At 38.3% G+C, this 12872-nt stretch overlaps 1 protein-coding gene across 2 annotated transcripts in view; it reads right to left on the reverse strand.

Moving 5' to 3' along the window:
- Positions 1 to 12872, reverse strand: part of GDPD1 (glycerophosphodiester phosphodiesterase domain containing 1) — a 51037-nt gene that overhangs the window by 18339 nt on the left and 19826 nt on the right. For both annotated transcript variants that reach the window (XM_086360611.1, XM_086360610.1), the window contains exon 3: positions 1915 to 2050. Coding sequence is in view for 1 of the 2 variants with exons in the window: in XM_086360610.1 (XP_086216736.1) it covers positions 1915 to 2050 (136 nt within the window). In the remaining variant the exon portion in view is untranslated. The remainder of the gene's footprint in view (positions 1 to 1914; positions 2051 to 12872) is intronic.

Genomic DNA, 12872 nt, shown 5'->3' on the forward strand with positions numbered 1-12872 from the left:
TGGTAAGGGTGTGGCAAAATGGAAATTCTTTTAGTATCAGATAGAAAAAGTCTTCTAAACACTTTAAAAATCCAAGCTGGCAACAGCAACTTTCCATATATATTAAGAAACTATCGGGGATTCCCTGGTGCTCCCACTGGTTAGGACTCTGTGTTTCTGCCTTGAGGTCCTGGGTTCAATCACTGGTCAGGGAACTAGGATCTCACAAGTCACATGGCCCAAAAAACCCATAACTACAATATTCCTAATTTTTTATCCAATAATTTCCCTGCTGAAAGTTAATTTGTGTGTGTGCATTAGTCGCTCAGTCATGTCTGACTCTCTGCAACCCCATGTACTATAGCCTGTCAGGCTCCTCTGTCCATGGAATTCTCCAGGCAAGTATACTAGAGTGGGTTGCCATTTCCTTCTCCAGGGGATCTTCCCAATCCGGGATCAAACCCAGGTCTCCTGCATTATAGGAGATTCTTTACTCTCTGAGCTGCCAGGGAAGCCTGAGAACTAATTTGGTGAAATAAATTTTTTATTAAAAAAAATTTTTTTTAAATGTGGACTATTTTTAAAGTCTTTATTGATTTGTTACAATATCGGTTCAATATTAGTTTTTTTGGCTGCAAGGCATGTAGGATGCCAGCTTTCCAATCAGGGATTGAACCCACACTCTCTGCATTGGAAGCTGAAGTCTTAACCACTGGACCACCAGCGAAGTACCAGGAAATAATTTGAAATATACAGAAAATTTTATCTTTACAAAACTTTATCTTTACATACATATAAATAGATGTTCAGGGCAATGTTATTCCTAATGGTGAAAGCAGAACTAATTCAAATACCCAACAAACTGGAATGGTTAAAAATAACAATATATCCACTCAGTATAATAACTTCAGTCATTTGAAATGTTTATGAAAAATAAGCATAGAATCTGAAAAGGCTAAATACTGTATGATTCCAACTATATGATACTTTGGAAAAAACAAAACTATGGAGACAATAAAAAGACCAGTCATTGTCAGGGGCTGAGGAGCAGGAAGGATGAATAGCTAGAGCACAGAGAATTTTTAGGACAGGGAAACTATGCTGTATAACATTATATTAGTGGATACAAGTTATTTTCATGTATGTCATATCAACGCCTGCAGAATATGCAACATGGAGAGTGAATCCTAATGCAAGCTATGAACTCTGGGTGGTGACGATGTGTCAGTGTAACAAATGCGCCACTATGGAGCAGGATGCTGATAGTCGAGGGAGGCTGTACCTGTGCTAGGTCAGGAAGGATTTGGGAAATCTCTACATATTCTGATTAGTTTTGTGCGGATATAACTGTTCTAAAGAATAAAAGTCTATTAAAAAAAAGGAAAAAAATGTACGTCATGCCATAATGTTAAAGTGTTTAAAAATACAATATAAATAATACACAATGAGAACACAACCATGTAAAAAACATTCAGAGTATATACAAAGATAGCTTCCTGTTGACAGAAGTTTTCTTCAGGTGGTAGAATTAAGCTTTGTTTTTCTTCCATTTATCAGTTTACTATAATGAGCATATAAACTACTAAAATCAGATTTTTAAAGGGTTTTTTCCTATTCCCAAAGACTAAAACTAGTTCATATATATAATCTGAATCAAATAAATTGTAGAATATTTGCAACAAGTTGAACTTCAGTAGCTTTACATTTGAGGACTTTGGTAATTTCGTTGAAATATTTATTAAAGTAAGTCTTCACAAATGTATGTAATGAATACAAAGTCTCACTGGAAGTCAGAATAGTTTTTTAAGTTTCCTTTGACATTCATTAATCTTTAACTTTTTTTCTTATTTACTGAAGTGCTATCTGGCACTTAGTGTTTTTAAAAATCTTATTAAAATACCTATTAGTTATTAGTTTATCATGCATTTAACTTACACAGTACTTGAGATCAGAGATGTTTACATTGATCCCTGTTGATCTCTTTAGGTTCTCATCATGTGACACTACAACTTGCTCATCTTTTGTGATATGGCAGTCCAATTCCAACATATCAGTTCCAATTGTAACTGCGCTGAAGAAATACAAAGAAAAATAATGACATTCTGAAACATAAGCAAACATTTAAGTTACGTACATTAGATGAAAAGGATCAGAGTGACATCAAAATAGCAGAAAACCCCATAATACTAAAATTTCTCAAGACTATTATTTATTATGAATAACTGATATGAAAATATTCTAAGTGAACATAGAATAAATAAGAGACTGATGTTGCCTCCTTTCCATAACAAGCAATCCCTAATTTTGGCAACCCAAAATAAAGAAAAGGCTTCCCTGGTGGCTCAGTGGTAAAGAACCTGCCTGCCAATGCAGGAGATGGATGTTTGATCCCTGGGTTGGGAAGATTCCATGGAGAAGGAAATGGCAACCCACTCCAGTATTTTTGACTGGGAAATCCCATGGACAGAGGAGCCTGGTGAGCTATAGTTCATGGGGTCTCAAAAAAGTTGGACACGACTTAGTGACTAAACAACAACACAAATATAAAGGAAAGGACAGTGGACCAGAAGTTGAGATTTGGGTACCAGTTCCTACTTCGCTATGAACTTGCTGTGTAACTTTGGGTGAGTAAATGCCCCTCTCTGGGCCTATATTTCCACATCTATAAAATGAAAGCTTAAAGAACAAAAAAGGATGCCCACTTCAGCCACTTGAATTCAGCACAGGATCAGAAACTCTATCTGGGAAATTAAGCAAGAAAAAAAAAAAGCACCAAAACTGGAAAAGAAGAAGTAAATTTATCACTATCTGCAGATGACAAAGTCTCATATGTAGATACAAAGGTTCCACACACTACTGTCAGAACGAAAAAAACCCAGTAAATTTCAATACAAAACAAAAACACAAAAATCATTTTTATTTCTGTACACTAAGAATGAAAATCTGAAAAAGAAATCGTGAAACAATTTCATTTACAACAGCATCAAAAAGAATACAAATTTAGGAATTAACTAAAGAGGTGAAGTTATGACCAACCTAGATAGCATATTCAAAAGCAGAGATATTACTTTGCCAACAAAGGTCCGTCTAGTCAAGGCTATGGTTTTTCCTGTGGTCATGTATGGATGTGAGAGTTGGACTGTGAAGAAAGCTGAGTGCCGAAGAATTGATGCTTTTGAACTGTGGTGTTGGAGAAGACTCTTGAGAGTCCCTTGGACTGCAAGGAGATCCAACCAGTCCATTCTAAAGGAGATCAGCCCTGGGATTTCTTTGGAAGGAATGATGCTAAAGCTGAAACTTCAGTACTTTGGCCACCTCATGCGAAAAGTTGACTCATTGGAAAAGACTCTGATGCTGGGAGGGATTGGGGGCAGGAGGAAAAGGGGACGACAGAGGATGAGATGGCTGGATGGCATCACCGACTCGAGGGACGTGAGTTTGAGTGAACTCCGGGAGTTGGTGATGGACAGGGAAGCCTGGTGTGCTGCGATTTGTGGGGTCACAAAGAGTCAGACACGACTGAGCGACTGAACTGAACTGAGCTGAAAGAGGCGAAAAGCTTGTACAATGAAAACTACAAAACACTGTTGAAAGAAATTAAAGAAGATATAAATAAACACACAGACACCCCATGTTCACAGACTGGAACACTTAATATTGTTAAGATACAAATACTATATTGATCTACAGATTTAATGCAACTCCTATCAAAATTTCAATGATTTTTTTGCAGAAATAGAAAATCCATCCTAAAATTCATATGGAAGCTCAAGGAAGCTCAAATAGCCAAAACAATCTTGAAAAAGAACAAAGCTGGAAGACTCAAACTTTCTAATTTCAAACTTAACTACAAAGCTTCAAAACAATGTGGTACTGGCATAGAGACAACATACAGACCAAGAGAAGACAGAGTCTAGAGATCTTCGCAGATATGGCCAAATGATTTTCGACAAGGATGCAAAGACTATTCAATAGGGAAAGGGCAGTCATTTCAACAAATGGTGTTGAGAAAACTGGATATTTAAATGTGAAAGAATGAATTTGAATTCTTACCTAAAACCATATCCAAAAATAAACTCAAAATGAATCAAAGATCTAACTGTAAGACCTAAAGTGGAAAAAAAAAAAAAAACTCAGAAGAAAACATACAGGAAAAGCTTCATTGAATTGGACTTGGCAATGACTTATTGGATATGACACCAAAAGCACAGGCAACAAAATTAAAAATAGACCAATTGAGCTTCTTCAAAATTTTAAAAGTTTGTGCATCAAAGGACATTAATAGACAACTCACATCAAAAGGCAACTCACAGAATGGGAAAATCACCTATCTATCTGATAAAGAATTAACATCTACAATACACACAAAACTCCTAAAATTAAACAACAAGAAAATCAGAGTAAAAAATGAGTAGACATTCTGCAAAGAAGATGTGTCAATAAGCACATGAAAAGATGCTTAATATCACTAATCATTAGAGAAATGTAATCAAAATACTTCACTCCCATTCAGTTCAGTTCAGTCACTCAGTTGTGTCCAACTCTTTGCGACCCCATGAACCCCAGCACGCCAGGCCTCCCTGTCCATCACCAACTCCTGGAGTCCATCCAAACCTATGTCCACTGTGTCCGTGATGCCATCCAACCATCTCATCCTCTGTCGTCCCCTTCTCCTCCTGCCCTCAATCTTTCCCAGCATCAGGGTCTTTTCAAATGAGTCATCTCTTCTCATCAGGTGGCCAAGGTACTGGAGTTTCAGTTTCAACATCAGTCCCTCCAACGAACACCCAGGACTGATCTCCTTTAGGATGGACTGGTTGGATCTCCTTGCAGTCCAAGGCATTCTCAAGAGTCTTCTCCAACACCACAGCTCAAAAGCATCAATTCTTCTGCGCTCAGCTTTCTTTATAGGCCAACTCTCACATCCATACATGACCACTGGAAAAATCATAGCCTTGACTAGATGGACCTTTGTTGACAAAATAATGTCTCTGCTTTTTAATATGCTGTCTAGATTGGTCATAACTTTCCTTCCAAGGAGTAAGCGTCTTTTAATTTCATGGCTGCAATCACCATCTGCAGTGATTTTGGAGCCCAAAAAAATAAAGTCAGCCACTGTTTCCACTGTTTCCCTATCTATTTGCCATGAAGTGATGAGACTGCATGCCATGATCTTAGTTTTCTGAATGTTGAGCTTTAAGCCAACTTTTTCACTCTCCTTTTTTACTTTCATCAAGAGTCTCTTTAGTTCTTCTTCACTTTCTACCGTAAGGGTGGTGTCATCTGCATATCTGAGGTTATTGATATTTCTCCCGGCAATCTTGATTCCAGCTTGTGGTTCTTCCAGCCTAGCGTTTCTCATGATGTACTCTGCATATAAGTTAAATAAGCAGGGTGACAATATACAGCCTTGATGTACTCCTTTTCCTATTCACTCCCATTCAAACAGCTATTAATAAAAAAGAAAAGAGGGAAGGACGTAAGAGAAGAAAAGAAAAACAAATGCCACAATATCGACAATCCTTGCAGACATTATGCTAGGTGAACAAAAGCAAAACTACAAATATTTTTTGATTCTTCTTATACAAGGTACCTAGGACAGTTTATTTAACAAACTATATCAATGGTTATTTCAAATGCTAAAAGATGATGTTCTTAAAGTGCTACACTCAATATGCCAGAAAATTTGGAAAACTCAGCAATAACTACAGGACTGGGAAAGGTCAGTTTTCATTCCAATCCCAACGAAGGGCAATGCCAAAGAATGTTCAAACTACCACAGTTGCACTCATTTCACATGCTAGCAAGCTAATGCTCAAAATCCTTCAAGCTAGGTTTCAGCAGTATGTGAACCGAGATCTTCCAGACGTACAAGCTGGGTTTAGAAAAGGCAGAGGAACCAAAGATCAAATTTCCAACATCCATGGGATCATAGACAAAACAAGGAAATTCCAGAAAAACATCTGCTTCAATGACTATGTTAAAGCCTTTGACTGTGTGGATCATGATAAATTGTGGAAAATTCTTGAAGAGATGGGAATCTCAGACCATCTTGCCTGTCTCCTGAAGCCTGTATTCAGGTCAAGAAGCATCAGTTAGACCTGGACATGGAACAACGGACTGGTTCAAAATTGGGAAAGGAGTATGTCAAGGCTGTATACTGTCACCCTGCTTATTTAACTTATATTGAGAGTGTATCATGTGAAATGCCAGGCTGGATGACTCACAAAAGCTGGAATCAAGACTGCTGGGAGAAATATCAGTAACCCAGGGAGGCAGATGACACCACCCTAATGACAAAAAGCAAAAAGGAACTAAAGAGCTTCTTGATGAAGGTGCAAGAGGACAGTGAAGAAGTTGGCTTAAAACTGAACATTCAAAAACAAAAATCATGGCATCCGATCACATCGCTTCATGGCAAATAGATGGGGGGAAAAATGCAAACAGTGACAGACTTTATTTTCTTGGGCTCCAAAATCACTGAGGACAGTGACTGCAGCCAGGAAATTAAGACGCCCGCTTCTTGGAAGAAAAGCTATGACAAACCTAAACAGCATATTGCAAAGCAGAGAAATCACTTTGTTGACAAAGCTCTATATAGTCAAAGTTATGGTTTCTCTGGTAGTCATGTGCAGATGTGAGAGCTGGACCATAAAGAAGGCTGAGTGCTGAAAAAATGATGCTTACAAACTGTGGTGCTGGAGAAGACTCTTGAGAGTCCCTTGGACTGCAAGGAGATCAAACCAGTCAATCCTAAGGGAAATCAACCCTGAATATTCATTGGAAGGACTGATGCTGAAGTGAAGCTCTGATACTTTAGGCACCTGATGCAAAGAACTGACTCACTGGAAAAGACCCTGATGCTGGGAAAGATTGAGAGCAAGAGGAGAAGGGGGCGAAAGAGGATGAGATGGTTGGATGGCATCACTGACTCAGTGGTCATGAGTTTGAGCAAACTCTGAGAGACAGTGAAGGACAGGGAAGCCTGGCGTGCTGCAGTCCATGGGTTCTCAAAGAATCAGACACGACTGAGCAATTGAACAACAATGGTGGTTACCAGGGCTGTGGGGCGAGGAGGTTGGGGAATTATTTAACAGGTACAGAGTTTTATTTATTTATTTATTTATTTTTTCATGTGAAATAGTTTTTATTTTATTTTATTTTTAAACTTTACAATATTGTATTAGTTTTGCCCAACATCGAAATGAATCTGCCACAGGTATACCCGTGCTCCCCATCCTGAACCCTCCTCCCTCCTCCCTCCCCATACCCTCCCTCTGGGCTGTCCCAGTGCACCAGCCCCAAGCATCCAGCATCGTGCATCGAACCTGGACTGGCGACTCGTCTCATACATGATATTACACATGTTTCAATGCCATTCTCCCAAATCTCCCCACCCTCTCCCTCTCCCACAGAGTCCACAAGACTGATCTATACATCAGTGTCTCTTTTGCTGTCTCGTACACAGGGTTATTGTTACCATCTTTCTAAATTCCATATATATGCGTTAGTAGAGTTTTAATATGATATGATTAAAAAGTTCTGGAGACAAAAGCCACAAACTTCTAGAAAGATAAAATACATACTAGGGATGTAATGGATAACATAATGAATACAGCTAACTGTTGTGATGATATACAGCAAAACTGTTGAGAGTAAATCCTAAGAGTTCTTTTCACAAGGAGAATTTTTTCCTTTATTCTTTTTATTGTATCAATAAGAGAGGGTGAAGGTTAGCTGAACCTATTGTGGTAGTCATTTCACAATATATGTAAATTAAACCACCATGCTGTATGCGTTAAACTTATACAGTGATTGTATGTCAATTATTTCTAAAAAAAAAAAAAACGAAAAAAAATTTTGTAGAAATGGATAGTGGTGATGGTTGTATAACAATGTGATATACTTAATGCCACTGAACTGTACACTTAAAAATGGTTAAGATGGCAACTTTTACGTTATGTACATTTTACCATGATAAAACAAAAATATTTTAATTGTCTTTCAAAAAGAAAAAACTTGAAAAGATCAGAACAGATAATTGCTAAGGTTTCTTTCCCCCTAAGATCTTATGACTGATACAGAAGGTATATCACAGTGGTTAAGAGAACAAACATTGAAAAGAAAAAAAAAAGGTAAACATGTGAGGTAATGGATGTGTTAATTAACTTGGTGAGAATCCTTTCACAATGTATACACTCTTATCATTCATCACATTGTGACATTCTGAATACATTAACATGTTGTCAATTATACTTCAATAAAGCTGGGGAAAAAAAAAAGGCACAGACATGGGAGCCTGCATTCAAATCCTGGCTCTGCCACTTACTTGGGCAGTTGTTTAGCTTCTCTAAGTTTCTTTGCAAAGCAGTGATGACATTAGCTCTCTACACCTCCTTCCCACCTTGCTCCTATACTCCAAGCAGCCCCATGCTCTAAATATTTCTTTTGCCTGCAATGTCTTTCATAGAAAAACAACATACAATAAAATAACAGTGGTGCTGGAGAAGACTCTTGAGAGTCCCTTAGACCGCAAGGAGATCGAACCAGTCTATCCTAAGGGAAATCAACCCTGAATATTCATTGAACAGGCACTTCTCGAGTGAGAATTTCGAACTGGCCAATAAGTTTATGAACAGATATTCAACATAAAAATTCCACAGGGAAACAAATTAAAACCACAATGAGACAGCACTATATACCCGACAGAATACCTAAAATTAAAAGGAACGATAATAAGTTAGCAAGACAGTGGTGCAACTGGAACTCTCATACATTGCTGATGGGAGTCTAAGTTGGTAAAATCCTTTGAAAAATATCCACCTACCTTATGACACCTCTGGAGAAGACAATAGCAATCCACTCCAGTGTTCTTGCCTGGAGAATTCTATAGACAGGGAGGCCTGCTGCGCTATAGTCCATGGGGTTGCAAGGAGTTGGACACGACTGAGCGACTTAGCACACACACCCTATGACACAGCAATTCAACTTCTGCTAAGTGTGTATCTTCTAAGAGAGATGAACTCATTTGACCATTAAAAAACATGTACAAGATTATTTCACACCTCATGGATGAATTTTACAGATGTAAATGGAAAGAAAGAAAAGCCAAAGACAAAAGTATAAATACTGTATGATTACATTTATGTTATCAGGAACAGAAAAAAGTCAATCGATTGTAATAGAAATTAAAATAATGGTTATCTAGTGGAAAGGAGTTCAGACTGGGAGAGGCCACAAGGGTGCCCTCAGAGGTGCTAGAAATGTTCTATACTTTTATTTGGGTGGTGATTACAAGGGTGTGTATATGTATATTAAAATTATTTGGGTTTGTGCATATTACCAAATGTATATTATACACACTACAGTAACAGTTTAAATAACAGTTTTTAAAAAAGATTTATTTATTTGGCTGTGCCGGGTCTTATTAATACCTGGAGCTTGTGGAATCTAGTTTCCCCACCAGGGACTGAACCTGGGCCTCCTGCTCTGGGAGCAGGGAGTCTTAACCACTGGACCACCAGGGAAGTCCCGCAATAACAGTTTTTTTAAAAGTCTTTCTTCTTCCCCTTGTCTGCTAACTCTTACTTGTTCTTTAGGTGTAAACTAAGAAACTAGCACTTCAGGACACCTTCTCTAATCCTGCCCTGTCCCCCGCATCCCAGACTGGATTTTGTAGCCTATTCACCAATTATTTGCCAAACTGCCAGGACTTCCTGTACCACCTGTGTTTACTAGGTCAGAGTACCTACCGCACTCTTTTGAATATACCTATTTATCTTCCCCTACTTGCCCAATTAGACAGAAAGGGTTTCTGGACCATGGCTCATTTACTGTTGCATTCCTAGTGCCTTGGCACAGGGCTGCTCACAGCATGTACTGAATTAATAAATGAAGAGAGACAGCTCTCAGTATATGTAAAAAGCCTACACAGCACTTTATGAATCAACTACCACAGATGACATTTTCAAGATAAAAAAGAAAGTAAACGTAGGTGGGGCAGGGAGAGAGTTTTAAGAAAAAAGAAACCTCTCCCTTTTTTAAAATTCAAGAATGGAAAGAGTAAGAGCTGAGTGAGCAGAGTGAGGAAGCAGGAAGGAAAAAACATAAAAGTAGGTAAATTACAGTTTGTATAATATATTCCCATCCATTTAAATTGTTTCCCAGTGTTTGCGCCTAAGGTCATGTCACTACAACTGGATACTAAATTCCTAGTGAGGAAGGGAATTTGTTCCATATTTTCCAACGTTCACAATGTTGGGTACGTTGCAGGTAATCACACATTTCTAAACGAGCAGAATGAAGCTATGTAAATGTTCATCAGTGATGATCCATCGTTGTTGTTCAGTTGCCTAGTTGTGTCCGACTCTTCGTGACCCCATGGACTGCAGCAGGCCCGCCTCCCTGTCCCTCACCATCTCCCAGAGTATGCCCACGTTCATGTTCATTGCATTGCTGATGCCGTCCAGCCACCTCATCCTCTGACGCCCTCTTCTCCTTCTACCCTCAATCTTTCCCAGCATCAAGGACCTTTCCAATGAGTTGTCTGTTAGCATCAGATGGCCAAAATACTGCAGCCTCAGCTTTAGCATCGGTCAATAGTGATGATCCAAAGCCACAATGAATTGTTTAGTTGCTAACTCATGTCTGACTCTTTCTGCAACCCTATGGGCTGTAGCCCGCCAGGCTCCTCTGTCCATGGGATTTCCCAAACAAGAATACTGGAGTGTATTGCCATTTCTTTCTCCAGGGAAATCTTCCCGACCCAGGGATCAAACCCGTATCTCTTGCGTCTCCTGCACTGTCAGGCGGATTCTTTATCACAGAGCCACCTTGGAAGCCCTAGTGAGCACCATACGCCAAAGAATAAAGCATTCACATGGAAGAGCATTGTGGATATCTAAATGAAAAAAAAGTAGGCATGGTATGATCCCTCTGATGTAAAATAAAGTGTGTGTGTGTATGTATACACTTTATATGCCTGACAAAATTTATCTTTGGAGCCAACTACTTGAGAACTGTCTTACTTGATCTACCTCTGATAATCCAACCCCATCAGCATCCCACTCCAAAAGAACTAATGGTCACTTGCTGCCATGTGCCAAAGTCTCACACTGCTCCCCTACTTCTTAAATAATCTTCCCTTTTAGTGCTCTGATTATCACCAGCTGCTAAGAGAAAAACAAACCTGGCTCATTAATGTAATTCTTACCAAGACAGTAAATAACTGTTAACCGTTTGTGTCCTCTTCTAAAGAACATCCACCTTTGAAAAAGACTGCAATTGTGTGTTTGCTAGAACCACAGATGTGTAAAAATAAAATCTAAAAATAGGTTTTAGGTTGGTGAATGTATTTTTCTATATTTTAAATTTTCCTTAAATATTGTTATACTGTATATAGCTTTTAGTTTTTTTTTTTTAAGAATAAAAGGGGACTTCCCTAGTGGTGCAATGGATGGGAATCTGCCTGCCAGGGTAAAAGCAGGGGTTATCTATATTATCCTGTATTTAAATCTATATTTCCCTGTATTTAAAAATACCTATACATATTACCTAAGAAATTTTTCTAAGTATGAAGTTTGCCTTTAGCTGAAATGTTGGCTGTTTTTAGAAATGTTTAGGAATTATACAAAAAATATTTTTTATTTTATGATTACCTCTTATTGCTGCTGCTAAGTCACTGCAGTCGTGTCCGACTCTGTGTGACCCCATAGACGGCAGCCCACCAGGCTCCGCCGTCCCTGGGATTCTCCAGGCAAGAACACCGGAGTGGGCTGCCATTTCCTTCTCCAATGCATGAAAGTGAAAAGTGAAAGTGAAGTCGCTCAAGTTGTGCCCGACCCTCAGCGACCCCATGGACTGCAGCCTACCAGGCTCCTCCATCCATGGGATTTTCCAGGCAGGAGTACAGCTAATAATCAAAAATTTAGAATAGTCAGTGTATGTAGGACAATCTGTAAATTATTTTAATAAAGTCATCTCAAATTCAATACACAAATAGCTAGAACACAGCGAGAAAAGAAAACTATTTTTTAAAATCACTTTAGCCTTCAAACTTTCCCGCAAATAACAATATGTATCTACTTCAACTGAAACACCAGACATTTTATAGCTGAATTTCTGATAAGCTGATGACAAACACAGAAAAAAGTTAGGGAAGGCAAGATTTCAATATTTCTGGAAAAAGAAAAGAAAAACTCTAGCTCTAAAAGAAGAAGTGAAATTACTTCAAACTCCACAAAAACTATGTGTCAAAACTTACAACAGACTCTACGTTAAAGAATTCATTTGAATCTCATGTATTCCTCAAAACATTGAGGTTATATTATTTCCACTTCAGAGATGAGATAATTAGTATTGTATTAATTAGACATTGTAAAAAGTTTTACCATGAGAATCAGGTCACTGATTAATTACTTTGATTGTCTGCCAACTTACGCTTCCAGCTATTGCTAATACAATTTGCTTCTTTCTTTTACCATTCATATTAATACCACAGGGATCAAACTGTCCTGTGGGTATTCACAACAGCAGCCTGGTTTAATAACCTGGTTTTATTAGCTCTTAAGAACCACACTTTACATACTCAAGGGTTTACTGGCTCTGTGTGTGTGAGTGTATGTGTGTGTCTATCTTTGTAGTACAATTTTTTAGTTTTCGGTTCCATGCTTATTATAAATGGGGTTCTGCCTCTAACTTCTGTTAATAGTCAGCTTTGTTCCTGAGTGCTCCATTCCATATATCATTCAGTAATTGACTAGGGAGAGCCTATTAGTACCAGAGCTAGATCTAGGGACTGAGATCAATAAGGAAAATTCTTATTCTCAAAGAATCCCAGAAGAGCCATATTCATAACTTAAGAAAGAAAGAAAGAAAGAAAGTGAAGTCACTCA

The sequence above is a fragment of the Bos grunniens genome, chromosome 19 (genome assembly GCF_055505025.1).
Source record: "Bos grunniens cultivar Pamir isolate PY7600 chromosome 19, Bosgru_T2T1.0, whole genome shotgun sequence".
Classification (NCBI taxonomy): domain Eukaryota; kingdom Metazoa; phylum Chordata; class Mammalia; order Artiodactyla; family Bovidae; genus Bos; species Bos grunniens.